The following is an 18987-nucleotide window of genomic DNA, read 5'->3' as shown; positions in this document are numbered from 1 at the left end:
AAAACCTTTTCAAAAACGAGTCATCACTACTGCTTAGTATTGGACAGTAAAATTTTCTTGGTTCTGTTTGTTTCCTCGAAAAGATTTGAATCTGCTCGATACCTTATGACAGCACTTAAATTACAAAAATTGTGCCAGACTTTCCCAGCTTTGTCTGATAGCTTCTTGTATTAAATGCTTTAATCAGTGTATTTTTGGACTAAAAATTTTTCAATGCTATTTCAATATGTGTTGTGGGTTTAAAGATCCTTTAATCTCTCCTCGCCATTCTTCCTCTTCAGGAATTACCATTGCTGGGTGGAATCATGGATGTGTCGACATGATCTCCCCATTGGCTTTGATGGCTGGCAGGTCTTAGATCCGACTCCACAGCAGAGGAGTGAAGGTAATACTCTTTTGTGAAAGCACAGCCTGGAGGAATCATCTGGGATATTTTTGGAGAATAAAAAAACAAAATGAAAATGTGTTAAATGAAGCAGCAACCAGGATATGTCACTCCTATCTGGGGTGACCATAATCAATGATGCACACAAAGGTATTCTAAATTCTTTGCTTTTACACTGAGCCTTTTATCCTTAAATATAAAAATTCTCTACATTTGTCTTCAGTCCACCACTATAGTGAAGCTTCTGGCTGCTAAGGTCTTTATAGAATTTTTGAACTTGACTGTTCACTTTTGCCCTGATAAATGGCTGAGCAAAGGCTGCACCTAGATGATGGAAAAACAGCCATTCATACGAGAAAAAACGTGTTTAGTTCCTGTCTGGAAGCGTTTTCAAATGTTCATTCTGAAAGCGTCTGCTTGTTATTTAGTGTTTCAATAATGTAAAAATGTAGCAAAGGCGCTTCCTCCTCTTCTCTGGCCACTGTTCAGGGGAAACTATCCCTTGTCAGTGTTTTCTTTTTTTTCTCTGTGTATGTGCAGCCTTCAAATAAAGCATCCAAAATATATGGGAATGATATAAGACAATAATTTCCATAACGGCAGGGACTAAATGTGGGGTTTTTTTGCAGCAGTGACTTTCTGTGTACTGTTTCCCCATGGATAAAATACAGTAATGTGCACAATGGTGCATTTTGGTGTGTCTTTGTGTGCAAAATATGCAGCCTGTCACTTTTTCAAACATACTGCACTCCTCCACGGTAATGTGAACAAGAGGCACAAACAGAACTCATTTTGCCAGTGTGGTACGGGTTACAGGCTTTGCTGCAGAAAGCGGTAACAAAGGGCACCGATAAACATGCTTTGGCTCAGATAATAGTGAATTTGGACTTCCTGGTTTTTGCCTGTTATTTGGAATAATGTACATCTCATTCCTAATGTGCACTTTTCCCTTGTGTTTCTTTTTTCACACTGGGTATAACACTAGCAACAGCAGGATGGCAGAGCAATCGTATTACATATATAATTTTACAGCATGATATCAGTATACACCCAAAAAAATCTAAAGTATTGCATATTGATAAGCACAAAATACAGCGGCTTAATGAAAGCTAAAATAATAACTTCCCTGCATAGCAGGGGCACAATTTAAAAGAAATATCTCAATTGTTGTGCTCAGATGACTGCATATCAGAGATCTGCCTTCCGAGTTTGCCAACAGACAGAATCTGATAAAATCAGGCTGTTATTTGCATACCTACAGGCAATACAATTGTACTTTTAATACATATAAACAAAATGACAGAAGCAGGGACATTGCAGGTGGTTTCCAGTTGGCATTGAAATCTTTAGGTTAGTGTCTGCCAGTGTTGGGGTTAATGTGTTAAAAGATGCCTTACGTAGTCAGATTACTTTTTAAAGTAACAAGTAATCTAATGCAATATTTACTTTATTGAAGTACTAGCTGTGCGACCTATCTAGGGCAGGTTGAACTCTAAGTGATCAATGTAGACCTCAGCGTTAACATTTGCAGTGCACAATCTACTGGAAAGTATTTTGTAATTGCATGTAGTAATAAAAAACCTTCTATGATGAATGAAAACTTTGGACGCCGTTTTCCCTTGCCCGGACGCGGGTCACCGGGGCCCCACTCTGGAGCCAGGCCTGGAGGTGGGGCTCGATGGCGAGCGCCTGGTGGCCGGGCCTGCACCCATGGGGCTCGGCCGGGCACAGCCCGAAGAGGCAACGTGGGTCCCCCTTCCCATGGGCTCACCACCTATGGGAGGGGCCAAGGAGGTCGGGTGCAGTGTGAGTTGGGTGGTGGCCGAAGGCGGGGACCTTGGCGGTCCGATCCTCGGCTACAGAAGCTGGCTCTTGGGACGTGGAATGTCACCTCTCTGAAGGGGAAGGAGCCTGAGCTAGTGCGCGAAGTTGAGAGGTTCCGGCTAGATATAGTCGGACTCACCTCGACGCACAGCTTGGACTCTGGAACCAATCTCCTTGAGAGGGGCTGGACTCTGTACCACTCTGGAGTTGCCCCCGGTGAGAGGCGCCGAGCGGGTGTGGGTATACTTATTGCCCCCCGACTTGGAGCCTGTACATTGGGGTTTACCCCGGTGGACGAGAGGGTAGCCTCCCTTCGCCTTCAGGTGGGGGGACGGGTCCTAACTGTTGTTTGTGCGTATGCACCGAACAGCAGTTCGGAGTACCCACCCTTTTTGGAGTCCCTGGAGGGGGTGCTAGAGGGCATACCTTCTGGGGACTCCCTCGTTCTGCTGGGAGACTTCAATGCTCACGTGGGCAATGACAGTGAGACCTGGAAGGGCGTGATTGGGAGGAATGGCCCCCCCGATCTGAACCCGAGCGGTGTTTTGTTATTGGACTTCTGTGCTCGTCACGGATTGTCCATAACGAACACCATGTTCAAGCATAGGGGTGTTCATATGTGCACTTGGCACCAGGACACCCTAGGCCTCAGTTCGATGATCGACTTTGTGGTCGTGTCGTCGGACTTGCGGCCACATGTCTTGGACACTCGGGTGAAGAGAGGGGCGGAGCTGTCAACTGATCACCACCTGGTGGTGAGTTGGCTTCGATGGTGGGGGAGGATGCCGGTCAGGCGTGGTAGGCCCAAACGTGTTGTGAGGGTCTGCTGGGAACGTCTGGCAGAGCCCCCTGTCAGAAGTAGCTTCAACTCCCACCTCCGGCAGAACTTCGACCATGTCCCGAGGGAGGTGGGGGACATTGAGTCCGAATGGGCCATGTTCCGTGCCTCTATTGTTGAGGCGGCTGACCGGAGCTGTGGCCGTAAGGTGGTCGGTGCCTGTCGTGGCGGCAATCCCCGAACCCGTTGGTGGACACCGGTGGTGAAGGATGCCGTCAAGCTGAAGAAGGAGTCCTACAGGACCCTTTTGTCCTGTGGGACCCTGGAGGCAGCTGATAGGTACCGGCAGGCCAAGCGGAATGCGGCTTTGGTGGTTGCTGAGGCAAAAACTCGGGCGTGGGAGGAGTTTGGGGAGGCCATGGAGAACGACTTTCGGACGGCTTCGAGGAGATTCTGGTCCACCATCCGGCGTCTCAGGAAGGGGAAGCAGTGCAGTGTCAACACTGTATATGGTGGGGATGGTGCGCTGCTGACCTCGACTCGGGACGTTGTGGGTCGGTGGGGGGAGTACTTCGAAGACCTCCTCAATCCCATTAACATGCCTTCCAATGAGGAAGCAGAGCCTGGGGACTCAGAGGTGGGCTCCCCCATCTCTGGGACTGAGGTCACCGAGGTGGTCAAAAAACTCCTTGGTGGCAGGGCCCTGGGGGTGGATGAGATACGCCCGGAGTTCCTCAAGGCTCTGGATGTTGTAGGACTGTCTTGGTTGACACGCCTCTGCAACATCGCATGGACATCAGGGACAGTGCCTCTGGATTGGCAGACCGGGGTGGTGATCCCCCTCTTTAAGAAGGGGGATCGGAGGGTGTGTTCCAACTACAGAGGGATCACACTCCTCAGCCTCCCTGGAAAAGTCTATTCAGGGGTCCTGGAGAGGAGGGTCCGTCGGATAGTCGAGCCTCGGATTCAGGAGGAACAGTGTGGTTTTCGTCCTGGTCGCGGAACAGTGGACCAGCTCTATACCCTTAGCAGGATCCTGGAGGGTGCATGGGAGTTTGCCCAACCAGTCTACATGTGTTTTGTGGACTTGGAAAAGGCATTCGACCGTGTCCCTCGGGGAATCCTGTGGGGGGTACTCCGAGAGTATGGGGTACCGGCCCCCCTGATAAGGGCTGTTCGGTCCCTGTACGATCGGTGCCAGAGCTTGGTCCGCATTGCCGGCAGTAAGTCGAACCCGTTTCCAGTGAGAGTTGGACTCCGCCAGGGCTGCCCTTTGTCACCGATTCTGTTCATAACTTTTATGGACAGAATTTCTAGGCGCAGCCAGGGCGTTGAGGGGGTCCGGTTTGGTGGGCTCAGGATTGGGTCACTGCTTTTTGCAGATGATGTTGTCCTGTTTGCTTCATCAGGCCGTGATCTTCAGCTCTCTCTGGATCGGTTCGCAGCTGAGTGTGAAGCGGCTGAGATGAGAATCAGCACCTCCAAATCCGAGACCATGGTCCTTAGCCGGAAAAGGGTGGAGTGCCCTCTCAGGGTTGGTAGCGAGATCCTGCCTCAAGTGGAGGAGTTCAAGTATCTCGGGATCTTGTTCACGAGTGAGGGAAGAATGGAGCGTGAGATCGACAGGCGGATCGGTGCGGCATCCGCAGTAATGCGGGCGCTGCATCGGTCTGTCGTGGTGAAAAAGGAGCTGAGCCGCAAGGCGAAGCTCTCAATTTACCAGTCAATCTATGTTCCTACCCTCGCCTATGGTCATGAACTATGGGTAGTGACCGAAAGAACGAGATCGCGAATACAAGCGGCTGAAATGAGTTTCCTCCGCAGGGTGTCTGGGCTTTCCCTTAAAGATAGGGTGAGAAGCTCAGTCATCCGGGAGGGGCTCAGAGTAGAGCCGCTGCTCCTCCGCATCGAGAGGAGTCAGATGAGGTGGCTTGGGCATCTGATCAGGATGCCTCCTGGACGCCTCCCTGGTGAGGTGTTCCGGGCACGTCCAACCGGGAGGAGGCCCCAGGGAAGACCCAGGACACGTTGGAGGGACTATGTCTCTCGACTGGCCTGGGAACGCCTTGGGATTCTCCTGGAAGAGCTAGAAGAAGTGGCCGGGGAGAGGGAAGTCTGGGCATCTCTGCTCAAGCTGCTGCCCCCGCGACCCGACCTCGGATAAGCGGGAGACAATGGATGGATGGATGGATGTAGTAATAAAATACATTGCATTTATCATTCCAACAGATGATGCATCACAAATATTTGTAGTAATAAAATGTATTGTATTTGTCATTCCAACAGATGGTGCATCACATTAGCACTGCTTTTACGAATCCCATAGCAAATGATATAAATCAGACAGAAGCATAGACGGATGACACACATACACTTTTGTTTTATTAATGTGAAAAAATACCTGCGTTACTTAATATAAACAGGTGTATTACTACATTAGTATAGAAGCTTATCATTACTAGTTCAAAATATAAAAAAATGACAGTGTTATTTTGCAGAAGTGTTGCCTTTTTTTGCAAAGATGTTGCCAACTGCTGTTGGTGTAACATTTAGATGTCAGTGACAGCTGAAGAAGGAGTTACACACGTGCATGGTGTGCAATCAAGTGAAAAGAATCATACAGCTAAGCAGAAAAGAGTGTGCTGCATGCAATCCTGTAACAAAAAGCTATAAATAAAGTGGCAGTTACATTTTAATCCAGCTATTAGCTAAAGTGTGATTGTGAGATGCAGCGGCCAGTGCTCGTACCGCAATATTTTGAGGCTTGCATTAGGGATTAATGTTATTTAATTCACATCATATTAAACACTAATCATATTTTTTAAACACTAGAAAATGATCAACTTTGGCTGTGCTTATGGTCGGTTTCATGAGTGTTTGTATAATGGCTTAGGATTTGATAACAAATGCTGGCCAGTGAAATGTGAATGTTTTCATACAAAAGAAGAAATAGTAACGCAAAAGTAGTGCAATGGTTTTATTAATGTAACTCATTGCATTTTAAGTGACTATATAACATATTTAGTTTCGTTTTTTGTAAGTAGTGACTAGCATAACTAAGTTACTTTTAAAAGTAGTGTTCCACAACACTGGTAGCAGCGGACATTGGGCTGAGAGCTCTAAAGGTGTGAATGTGTTTGGACTCGAGTTTAAGACTAGCACAGCGGTGGTGTAGAGCTAATGTCAACAGAGCTGCTCACAAGTAGTCAGAGAACAAGAGCCATCCACTGTCGAGTCATCAAATGAGTTTGCTTTTCTTGTTTCTAGGTATATACTGTTGTGGACCCTGTCCTGTAAAGGCAGTAAAAGAGGGACGCATAGATCTGGATTATGATGCTCCCTTTGTATTTGCTGAAGTGAATGCAGATGTGGTTTGCTGGATAGTCCATGAGGATGGAAGACAAACACAAAGCAGTTTGCAGTGCAGGAATGTGGGGAAGTGCATCAGTACCAAGGGCCTCTCTGGGGATACAAGATGGGACATCACTGGAGAGTACAAGTACCCAGAAGGTGAGCTTGTCATGCAGTTGTATTGCGATTAGACATCTGGACTGTCACCACGTGCATACCTAACAAGAAACCTTCATACTCTTTCAGGCACATTCATTGTGTTAGAAGACAATCTGTGGATTCTCCTTTCCCTTGTGTGTCACAGTCTCTATTGGTATTAAGTATAATTGAAAAGGCATTTTTGAGGAATGCTCCTTTAATAATCAGTTCAACATAATTCAACAGAATCTTGAATGCTAAAACACAGTTTCATTTAACAGCCCACAAACTGAGATCCCTTTAAACAGTTGATTAATTCTTTAAGCTGTGAAACAGAAGACCACCTATACTGTAATATACAGTATAAAATGAGCACAAAACAAGACTCAGTAGCTTGGCTGATATGATCAATCAGAGTTTAATGGCTTCAGACCAAGAACGAGGCTTGTCATCCAGGATGGTTTATGTTTTCAGATTTGTTATCTATGAGTCCAAATGTGCTTTTCTAAAGGACACAATGAGGGGAGGGGATTTAATATCACCTTACAAGGAACACAAGATGTTAGGCCAATTGTAGGTCAGCTTCAGACGTCAGGAATTTATCTTAGGGTGTACTCACACTAGCCATTCGTTCTGTGCCCATGCATGTTTGTCCACATGTAACCCGCCAAAGTCTAATTTGTTTGGCTAGTGTGATCACACCGTGTCCTGGTCCACTTGGAAGAGGTGGGCCCAGGCACAGTTTGGGAACAGTGTGATCGCTAAACGTGCAAGAGCATGAACACAGACATGACGTCAATGATGCGACAAGTCAGATAGTGCAATTCTGATTTCATTTGAGTTAAAAACAGGTTTTTATTCTCACCTTACAAATGAATGTTAATTGCATTTGGCAAGAAAAGTCTCAAATTCCTCCCTTAACATCATTTGTCTCTGTAAACATCTTCTCATACGTGCAGCACGATTAACAGCAAAACACTGCGCTGTACGCTCAATCTTATAGAAGGCAGAATGTTGTCCTGCTCTACACAACTCCAAAAAATAACAAAATAAGGAAAATCACTTTGACATGCATGCTGTCACTCCATGCTCAGATCCTGTTTTGGCTTTACACAAATTCCTATGGTGATGACAAAAGTATGTCCGGGCCCAGAAAGTTAAGCACAGGGTGAATGCAGCCAGCGGGGGAGTAGCATGGTACAGAATAAACACGTCCAGTATGGGATGTGAGAACACCCTTAAACTCTTTTATAGGCTAGCAAATCTGAGGCATACACCATGATTCCACTGACCTTTATACAGTATGCATCTGCACTGTCATTTTATGTTGGTCAATTTTGGTGTAATTTTTAGGCTATATTTTACTATCTGTGGTTTTATATACCTCACAAATGTAATAATTTATTTTCAAGGAAAATTAAGATAGTGCTTATAATGTAAAACATTAAAAAAAATGTAAAAAAATAAAAATTACACTACAAAAAGGCTAATGGTAACTATAGGCCAATAAGCCATCTTTACACTCTGTCCCTTGTAAAAATAATTTGATTTATGATCAGAAATCACCAGGGGCCTCATGTATAAATGGTGCATATGCACAAAAATGTTGCATACTCGCGTTTCCACGGTCAAATCACAGTGTATATAACCTAAACTTAGCCTAAAGCCACGCACATTTTCACGCTAGCTAAATGCTTGCCGTACGCAAGTTCTCCGCTCGGTTTTGCAAACTGGTGGCACCCAGAGTCAAAGCAGTGCTTTTGTTCCAGTATGGTTTCCCTTTCTTTTTCAGATTCACGTCCCTGACATGGCTTTATCAAATACACTTAAATTAACTGCAGATTGTTAATTAATGATGCGTTTGGAGGAATATTACAGATAAAATAAAATAAATAAAATAACAAACAAAAACGTGTATCGTGACACATTTACTTATTTATGCTCATATTTCATGACACATTTATGTATTTATGCTCATATTTCATGCAGTTTTTATTTGTGCATTTATTTATATAATTAATTTTTTCTGAAGTATTCCTCCATACGGTCTTATTATTATCCACATCAGTTTTTTTTTTTTAATCTGTATGTGTGTTTGAAGGTGTGGTTGTTACTTTTTGTTATATTACTTTTTGAGTTTCTGTAAAAAGCGAAATTTCCTCTTACTTATCTATCTGTATGTCTTTCTTGTCTGTATTAGGACACCTAGACTGGATGAACTTGTGTAACTTGAAATTATCGAATTTTCCAGAAATGTTTGTATTTTATTCATAAAAATAATTTTAATTTGCTTAACTGTTAACATTTTCCTCTTCTCTTTGGCATAATGTCACTTTATGAAGAGCATGTGGACATGAATTAAGAGTTCCTGTTACGGACACATTGTTATCTGCACTAGTGTCTCCTGACTGTCATTTTTATTTGTAAAGGACAATGAAAGCAACTCCATGATCACATTTAAAAGATACTTCTTCAGTGCAAAGACTCCTTTTATACTCATTTCATTAAGTGTGCTTGTTAACAGATTCTTCTCTTGGTTAAAGTAGTACAGGGGTGTCCAACTCTGATCCTGGTAATCTGCAATGCTACAGGTTTTCATTCTAACTCTTTTCTTAATTAGTGACCAGTTTTTGCTGCAAATTAACTATTTCCCTTTATTTTAATTGACTTTTCTTGAGACTTTGACCACTGAATTGATTCTTTTTTCCTTATACGGCACCTAAACATAAATTTGATGTGAAGTGAGCCAACAGTTGACCAGCTAAGCTGGGGCCTCAAACTCCAACCTTCATTCAGTTTCTTAACTTGAAGCCAATTCTTGTTAATTAAACCCGTTATTTAATTCCATGGTACTTTTTCTGCCATGGCAGACATTTCCAAAACTGTTGATTTTCTTTTTTAAGAGCGCTGTCAAAATGTTTTGTGGACCTGAGCAGATCAACATTACTGAGGCCTTCACCGTTCTTTATTTTCAGTTATTGTGTGATGGACGCAGATTGTTGTTTATGTGTTGGTTCATTTTGTGTCTTAATATTGTATGGTTGCTAATTAAGGAAAAAATAAATAATTAAAGAGTCTTAAGTTGTGCATCAATTAAAATTAAGGCAAAGAGTTAATTAGCAGCAAAATCTGGTCACTAATTAAGTAAAGGGTTAGAATGAAAACCTGCAGCCACAGTAGCTCTTCAGGACTGGAGTTGGAGACCCCTGCTGTAGACTGAAGTGCGGGTCCTACTCTAACAGACCAAGAGGACTGAATATCCTCTCTATTTGGACCTAGTTTATATTTTTCAGATTCACAAATTTATCCTCAACATTAATCATCATGCTAAAAAAATAAGTGCTTATAAACACTGTTGGATATGATGTGGATGGCTATTCAATATAGGAAGCACTCCTTCACCAAGTGGGTCTCTTGAATATGCGACACACTACCATGTTATGTGGATTATATGTAGACAGTTACATAATGTAAGAGACCCAAGGTTAGCTTTACCGAGTGTGAGAGTGGGTGTGTGTGAATGGAAAATATCGTACCCAGGGCTGATTCCTGGCTTACGTACACACTATGCTACTAAGTCAGGCCCCAGCCTTGCCTGCCCTGAATTGGATTAAGCAGGTTGAGAATGTCTGGTCCTGTTATGTAGGATTACATATTGGGACAATGTAACTTTTAATAAGCCAAATAAACTGTATGTGCTGCATATTCTCCATTTATTTAAAAACATCGGATTTATGAATCAACTAAACACTGTTGTTGCAACTGTCATTCAAAGGATAGGGTTATTGTATCTCTTGTTGGAAGTCAGAATGGCCATAACTTAATGGCAAAGAAAGGAGCGAGACTTTCTTATTTCACTCTGATGTGTTTGTCTCACTTTAGTTTTTTGTGGGCAGCAGCCAGATTTACGGTATTATTAGTGCAATGACAATGATTACTCATGTGTGTTTTTTTAAATTATTTTATTACTTTTAATAATAATAATACATTTTATTTATGCAAGGCGCCTTTCTAAGCACTCAAGGACACGGAACAAACAATAAATAACAAAGCACATTATAAACAAAACTTAAAACATCAGAAAATACAGAAAATATAACAATTAAAACCAGACAAAGCCACTGTAATCATAAAGAAAAAGACATTTTAAACAGATGGGTTTTAAGTTTACATTTGAAAGTTGAAAATGATTCAATATTTCTAAGCTTAGTAGGTAGTGAATTCCAGAGCTTGGGAGCAGAATGGCTGAATGCTCTTTTAAAAAAGTTAATGGGTGAACAACATTTTTGCGAGAAAGTGTATGGGACAGATTCACTATAAAAACGATACTACTACCATTATTCATATTAACAGTTTTCTCTGTGAGTTTAACCTTCCTGAATGTTATAGTTTCTGATACAAGCATGGTCCTTGCCATGCCCATCCGTTGTAGGGCCAACAGAGTCTTTAGTGGTTTCATCAATGGAATTAAAAAATAGTCAATTTGCTCATTATAGGATCTGCAATGGAGAGAGAGGTGTACACCAGAGCCGGCCTGAGGAACTCTCTTCGGAAGTCTGGAGGACAGAGTCTGGTGCTGAAGATGAAAGATATGCAGGCAATTCATGGCAGTGACTTTGATGTGTTTGTAGAGGTGCTCAACAGGAGCTCAGAGGACAAAGACATCACCCTGACAGTTGTGGCAAGGGCGGTCACTTATAATGGGATCCATCTCTATGAGTTAGAAAGGAAAGAGTCTTCATTTTGCGCTCAGGCTTACAGAGGTAAGAACAAGTATAGTTTATTAAAGAGTGCTGGAATTGAACCAGGGAGTGGTTCATAAAGCCCATTTGAAGTGCTTTAGTATCTTAGTATCGTTAGCACAAGACCTCATGTTTGGTAATGACATAAATGTGAGATTCCAGCACTTTTATTAATTTTGTAAAAAGCTTTAACATGAACAGGGCCCATGCTGGGTCCAATATGAAGAGCGGTGAGATGTTGGTAGCTTGAAACCAACACCATTTTCCCCCTTGTATTAGGCTGAGCAGGGGTAGAAGTATAAAAAGTGTAATATTGGTGAAATCCAATATAGGGCTAGTTAGGCAAGATTAAAGATGCAGTGCTCATGGGAAATCAGCAACAGGAGGATAAGGGTATTCAAGTAGAAGAAGGGGAGCAGGTACTGGCACAAGTGGACATCCAACACTGAATGTAGTGATGGGTGATACATGAATGATGTGCTCTTTTTGAACGACTCTTTTCGGTGAATAATAGGAATTACTTTGCGAACACATACACATTGATTCCGCAAAAAGCTCAATGGGAGTGCTAAAGTACATGCATAATGCTGACAGCTCCTTTTGTTTAGATCAGGGGTAGGCAATGTCGGTCCTGGTGAGCCGCAGTGGCTACAGGTTTTCATTCCAACCCAACTGCTTAATTAGAAACCAATCATTGCCAATCTCAGACCTTATTTAATTTTATGGCTTGTTAGTCTGTGCAAAGTAAGGCTCTTATATCGTAGATTTTTTTCTTTTCCAAGGATGTCGTCCAAATGATTTGAAGCCTAAAACAGATCATTTTCTGTCTGTCACATTTTTCTATTAAGTGTTTTATTAAATCAAACAGTGCATGATGAACACACACAGATGTAACTAGAAAAAAGCTAGCTGGAGAACTGCTGGCTGCTTTGTCTTTTACATCTTATTGCTAATAAGGAGCAATTAAAACACTGAATGCAGCAGTTTAAGATTGAAATAAGCAATTAAGGTTGGAGAACCTTAACAAGCGAGACCACTAAAATGAAGCATCAAAATGTCACTTAAGCAATATGTGCTTCATCAGCAATAATTGAGTTCTCGTTAAGGAACTGGGTTGGAACAAAAACCTGCACATACTGCGGCTCTCCAGGACCGACATTGCCTACCCCTGGTTTAGATGTTTAAAGAACATGTTCAAATACGGCCCTTTGATTCATAATTCCTGTTCCACCGCATTTTTGATTCTTTTTTTAGTTTGAACATTATCAGCGAATGAGAACTCTATCATTGGTCATTCTCTCGTTCATAATACAGTAACAACACCTGTATATTAGAATGTTTTAATTGTTTTGTACAATTTGTTATTGGAATTGTTTTAAACAGAATTTGTAAACATAATATTGAACTAATACTTTTTTGATACATGGTGCATTTAACAAATTAGTCACACAAAACTGAACCTTATAAAAAATATTATTCTAATTTCTAAAAATTAATTTGCTTTCAACTTTACTTTGGCATTCACTTTTTATGGCACATTGAAAACACTGAGCATATATCATTCAGTAATTCTTTTGTGTTTAAACTGAGTTGTTACCTAAGAATGAGTCACACAACTCTATTTTATTTGATTTGTGAATGAATCACACGGTCCTCATTCATTTGTTACGCGAATTGTATTACTGAATCATTACCTGAGAATAAGTTGCACAATTCTTATTCACTTATGATTCTCGAAGTTAGTGTGTTATTTTAATTATGCATTTGCTTTGTGATTTCAAAGAGGTTAATATTATACAATACAAATTACCAGAATGTTTAATATATAATTTAACACAAATATTATAATTAAATAAACAATAATTGATTTGTGATTCAAAGGACCCCTGAAATAATTTGTTTATTATTATGGATGAAAACAAATTAATTCACTTAATAAGATAATTCAACAGAACTGAATCAGTAAAGTGAATCAAAATACTTTTCACTAGTAACTTAAAGTTCACTGCTTAGTAAGGACGGCATGACTCCAAATAAGTATTTTGTATGGCTTTCTCATATTTTGGTGCATCATTTTAGGTACAGTTTTACCTGGTGCCTCCTCTTCCATGTTCCATGATCAGTATATAGTACAAGCCAGTTTTTTATATCCAAAATCAGAATCTCCTGCATTCTTTCATTCCCTTTTTTATAAAGCATATGCAAAATCGTCAGCAGCTTCCATTGGAACACTTTTTGTCAAAGAGGAATTTTCACACACATACAGTAATGATGTCTGAGTGAACAAAATAAGCCTCTGGCTTTCAGCAAACCTTCATCACAGGTCTCCATGTGCCATAAATGTAACAGGAAGATGAATCCCATCAAGTTAAATCCTGCCCCAAAAGTATTTTTAAATTAGAGGGTTTTCAGCAGTTAAATATGTTTTCAGCAATTTCCACAAACAAAATGTAAGTTATTGCCATGGTGGACTGCAGATTCTACTCTGGAATTTGGAACCACCATACGCACAATCATTGGCCACATTATCAAGGTATAGTTCACAGAGATCCCAGTTACTTTAGACACATAAGTAGATAAAGACAAACAGGTACTTGACAATCATGGTGACCAATAAGCCTGGGCTCCCTTTAAAGACTTCTTGCAACCCTACACAACACAAACATGCCTGCAGTACAGTCTGTTAACTTGAAGGAGATGTGGAACTGGTGATAAAAACAAGTGTGTGTGACGAGAGCTACTGCTTTCTTTTTTTAAAAGCAAATTAGAGTATGTACAGTAAGTCAAATAGTGGGAGCATACTGAAGTACTGTATGATGGAGTAAAGAGATTAATCTGGTAGTCAGCTAGAAAGATTGCAAGCTGTAGCCGAATAGTAGGCAATAAGTCAAAGTGGAGAGGGTCCTAAAAACAGAAATGATAGAAATTAGCTCACAATGAACTGGAAAGAAAAAAAACACTCACAAAATGTATAACAAAAGGATGATATACTGAGGTTTTGTATACATGTTCTCTGGTCGCAAATTATGAAAAGACTTCCTTATCCTGTTTCACAGCCAAAAAGGAGCCACTTCGTTTGAAGTATGAAAATTATGGACATCGTCTGTCTGAACACAACTTGATCCGCATCTCATCTCTGCTCAGGCAGGTGGGCCATAGCGAGATGATTGTGCATGAAAGCGTCATCTCCCTTGTCATGCCTCAGCTGACTGTCAAGGTACGGTCTCTAATTAAAAGAAGCAGTGAGAAGTTAACATTTATTACTACTACTACTAGTAATAATAATAATAATAATTCAAATTAATAAATTAAAATAATCTTCCTAGCATAAAATGTCCTGGCCTACCTTGATTTTGGGTTTACAGTAGGTCAGCCAGTCTCATATCTTTTCTTCCATATTCCATCATAGCAGTGAATAATTCTGAATAATCTTTGTTTCCAGTAGACAATGTGTCAGGGATGGCTTCACATGACTCACCTTCTCCTACTTTGCAAAATTAATTTACTTATCATTAACAAATGGATTTAGACACAGGTCTTTAGTTTACTAAGGACTTCTACTGATTTAACCTTTGATTAACAAATTGAAGTGACATATTTTATGTAGTTCAATACATCAGTGCCATCAGTTTTGCACGTTATTTGATTTTGCATGTAAGAATTTCATTGTACTCTGTACACATGACAATACTACTACTACTGCTATTACTGTTCAATGTGTCACCTTTTGCATTCTCAGTTGCATATGGTATAAGGCAAAGTGATAAGTGTAAATGCTTTTTAAAAAATCATCACATGGTATTCTGAAGTCCATTTTTAAACAACAATGATCTCCATCTATCCTAGTATTTTTACATATGTCCATGCACACTAAAACAGCCAAAATACATATAATATAGATCTGTGTCTATCCTGGGCATTCATGCATCGACTGTAAAATCCTTGAAGGGATGGTAATGCCACTGGTCACTGGATTTATCGGAAAACTGTAGTAACCAGTAAATGATTTGCCTTTTGTGCAAGTATGCAGCATTTAAAATGTAAATTTAGATGCATACAGGTAAGCAGCACACCAAGTGCCCCAGAAAGTAAGTGTTCTGTGTCCACAGTGTTGAAATATGGTTTCTTTCTGTGAAGAGTCACCACTCTGGGAATAAAACTTTGTAATGAACCCAATCCAATCAGGGAAGGGATGTATAATAAGGATAAACAAATCAGAGTACGATTAGAGTTTTTGAAAGTCTCCATTTTTGTCCATCAAAATTCCTTTTCAGAAGTACTGTATACTGGCTCTGGAGAACATTTTCAAAAGTCTCCGTTTTCAGGGGGAAGTATGGATTTAAAGCTAAAATGGAGGCAAATGTCTGTTTTTTTAATCAAAAATGTAGCAGTGTAGACATTGCTTTAATCTCACATACTGTTAGATTGATACATTAGGTCTGTGGATACTGGGATAGCTTTACATTACATTTTCTTTTAGCTGGAGCATTTCTAAAATGTACATTTTAAATCACAAGGTAAACTAGAATTGTTTGCATACTTATTGAGGTTCTTCATAGTCACATTATATGTCACTGATGGACTTGAACAAGCATCCTTATAGTTAACGGTAATCCACAGTCTTAGAAACCAAACCATACTGTTCATCACTCTTTTTAACCTCAGTCACAAATGGGATTTACTTCATGATGGACTGACATCTCATCTTATTCAGGTCTGGTACATTTATTCTGATTGTAGCTGCTAGCCTTGTCTCCAGATTCCCTTGACACTGTATGTGAATAGAGATTGCTAATGGAAAATGTAACTGGCTATGTTTCCTTTAAAAATGCATGTTACACTAGCTCCACGATAAAACAATCTTAAATTCCTAAGGTACCGCATTTGCTGCAGTTTAAATTATCGCTCTCCTTTTATGTTGTGTAATAGTAAAATAGTATATGGAATTCTTCAAAAGATTGAATCTATTTATCCATCCGTTTTGCATGCCTTTCTTCTGGTGATCACATTTATGAAGTGCCAAAACTGACACTAATAGACAGAAACAGGGCAGGACTGGTCTCTGAAAATGTAAGGCAGGAGTAATACCTGCTGTCCCATTGCACCAGGTAAGAATGCAGAAACCAATTTGGACATTGACATATTGTTTGCTTTAGAGTGGAACAATAGCACCCAGGAGTTTGGTTTCACACCCCTACCTTGTCTTTGTCTTTGTGAACTTTATATGTTCTCCCCGTGTGTATGTTAAGTTTTCTCCATGTACTCCAGCTTTCCTTTATCATCCCAAAATTGTGCATATTAGGATGAATAGCAGCTAGATTGTCTTTTTATGAAAGTGTGTGAGTGTGTGTGTGTGTGTGTGTGCGCATGAGTGTGACTTGTACTAGAGTGCTGCTCATCCCAGAGATGTTTGGTGCTTTGCACAGATGGGCCATGGCCCATCATGACAATGAAATTGGATTAGGTAGGTTCAGAACCTGGGCAACTCTACTGCCTGAATGCCTAAAGCTGCCAGTATGAGTCCATATCAGCCGCATGCCTGTCCCACCTTGGGCCTTGTGGTGCAACAGCTACCAGGTATGCTGAGCTATTCAAGTTCACGTTTGCTTATTCACCTTCACTGTTAGAAGAATTTTTAGAGAAATAACCCTGGCTCAAAGTCAGAATTCACCAATGCCCATCCTTTAAACATACAGCAATGATATTGAAAAGTCATTGTAGAATTTACGACATGAGAAATTTATTAGGCGCACTTTAAACTCAGCTTTTCAACCATCATTTTCTTCAGAATTAGGTTGCTATGTCTGGTCACGTTTTATAGATAAATTACATCATTCATGCCTCTCTTCCAGTAAAATAATTTAAAATCACTTGTGTAGGTAAGTGGCACCAGCACTGTAAAAAAAAAAAAGTCCTTTGTCTTTGATATTCACGAAAGGGTAAAAGTACTGAAAAAGAAATGATAACCGCAGCAAGTCTATGAGAGTATCACTGCAAAATAGATACAGAACTGGAGGAGGCTGCTGGGCCCAGAGCTCTTAATCACTGGGATCCTCTTAATGGTTCTCTGTTTAGACAGCTGATGTACTGCTGCGTACCTGAGATGTAAGTGTGTGTAAAAGTGTTGAGATTGACCCCAGATGTCAGCCTTCCTTCAGATTTTGGCCCTGTTTGCACTGGCACATAAATCACGAACTCAAAGACAGACATGATACCACCAGGTAAACCACAAACAGCACAACAAAGCACCGGGTGGATTGATATTACTGTCAGTTAGTTCATTTATTTAAAATAAAATTGGAAATGTCTAGAATGACACTAATAAGATTTTCACTTTCTTCATTGTAGATAGTTGGAGAGCCAGTTCTATTCCAGAAGCTTACTGCACTCATCACGTTTGTGAACCCGCTGCCCATCACTTTGAGTGGAGGGACTTTCACCATTGAAGGTGCTGGGCTGACTGGTTTGCAGGAAGTCAAATGCCCGTAAGTATGTGATTCTTTGTGCTTCAAATGGGAACCAGTGTCCTAAGGTGAAATCTTTATTTCTTCAAAAATGGAAACATGCGGCCTACATGTGAAACTGAATTAATAATTCACTGTGCTGCTGCTGTAAAACATGGTGAAATATTCACATTGGACAAGATTGTATTTTAAGTAGCAGAGATGCACAAGCTGGCATTTTGGAGTTTAATGTGAGTTAGCAAGGCCTGGCAGATTTTGGAGTTGATAAGTCAAAGTATCAAAACGAAGATGCTAACCAACTAGTGTTTAGTATGAATGGTCATCTTAATTTAAATGACTGATATGACGTCACTGACCAAATGGCACATTCATCATGTGAGTAAAACCCGCACACCTTCAGAACAATCATAAAATACACAAAATGGTGATGCTGTTACATCAAGCCATCTAGTCTAGCCATACCTGCATGCTACCTTATGCTGCCCCCTAGTGGCACAGACTGCCTGTTACCATTGTTAAGTGAACTAGGTAACAAATCTAATCATGCCAGCTCATAAAGTAAAGGGCACAGTCATATTTACAGTTCACAATACCAGTCAAAAGTCTGGAGATACCCAAAAATGTTCATGTTTTTGATATAAATATATTTCTTTTATTGTGAAGATACCATTAATCTGATTAAAAAATATAGCCAATGGCTACTACTGCTTGAAATAACTGTTTTTTAATTTACAGTATTATTCACATACTGTGTTACTGCAAAGACCCATTTTCAGCGGCCATTCATTCAGTGTCCGTATGGTCAGCTCCTCAGGCAACAGGCAGAGGTTCAAAGAAAAAGCCATATCTGAAACCGGCAAATAAAAAGAAAGGATTATCGTGGCCGCCCTGCCCGGGGTTTGTTTCCTACCTTGCGCCCTGTGTTGGCTGGGATAGGCTCCAGCAGACACCTGTGACCCTGTAGTTAGGATATAGCGGGGTGGATAATGGCTGGCCAGCTGGATTATCGTGGCCAAAAGAACACAGACGTTGAATGGAGGATGACTAGAGAAGCATATTAAGGTCAACATCCTGGAGTCATCTTTTCTCTACTGCAGACAACACTGGTATTTGGTGTGCATTTAAGGAAGAAGCCAATCGAATTGAACTTGAGGGATTCCAGTACCAATACCTCTAACTCAAGTGTACAGAATAGCAGGTTTGAGGGGTGCTAATGCAGTTAGAAAGGTTTCTCTAATAACCGATTAACTCAGGAAGGAAAAGCTAAAGGAGTTGACCATTAGGACAGTGAAGGAATGAATGGCT

General features: G+C 40.8%; 1 protein-coding gene across 1 annotated transcript in view; it reads left to right on the top strand.

Annotated features, from left to right (window-relative positions):
- The window catches only part of tgm2l (transglutaminase 2, like), a 55793-nt gene that overhangs the window by 25869 nt on the left and 10937 nt on the right, over positions 1-18987 (top strand). The window contains exons 8-12 of the mRNA XM_051931756.1: positions 282-385; positions 6255-6497; positions 10973-11239; positions 14275-14435; positions 17567-17703. Of these exons, the coding sequence (XP_051787716.1) occupies positions 282-385; positions 6255-6497; positions 10973-11239; positions 14275-14435; positions 17567-17703 (912 nt within the window). The remainder of the gene's footprint in view (positions 1-281; positions 386-6254; positions 6498-10972; positions 11240-14274; positions 14436-17566; positions 17704-18987) is intronic.

This window comes from Erpetoichthys calabaricus, chromosome 9 (genome assembly GCF_900747795.2).
Source record: "Erpetoichthys calabaricus chromosome 9, fErpCal1.3, whole genome shotgun sequence".
NCBI lineage: Eukaryota > Metazoa > Chordata > Cladistia > Polypteriformes > Polypteridae > Erpetoichthys > Erpetoichthys calabaricus.
Note: the sequence above shows the minus strand (reverse complement) of the source record. Positions and strands in the feature narration are given on the sequence as shown.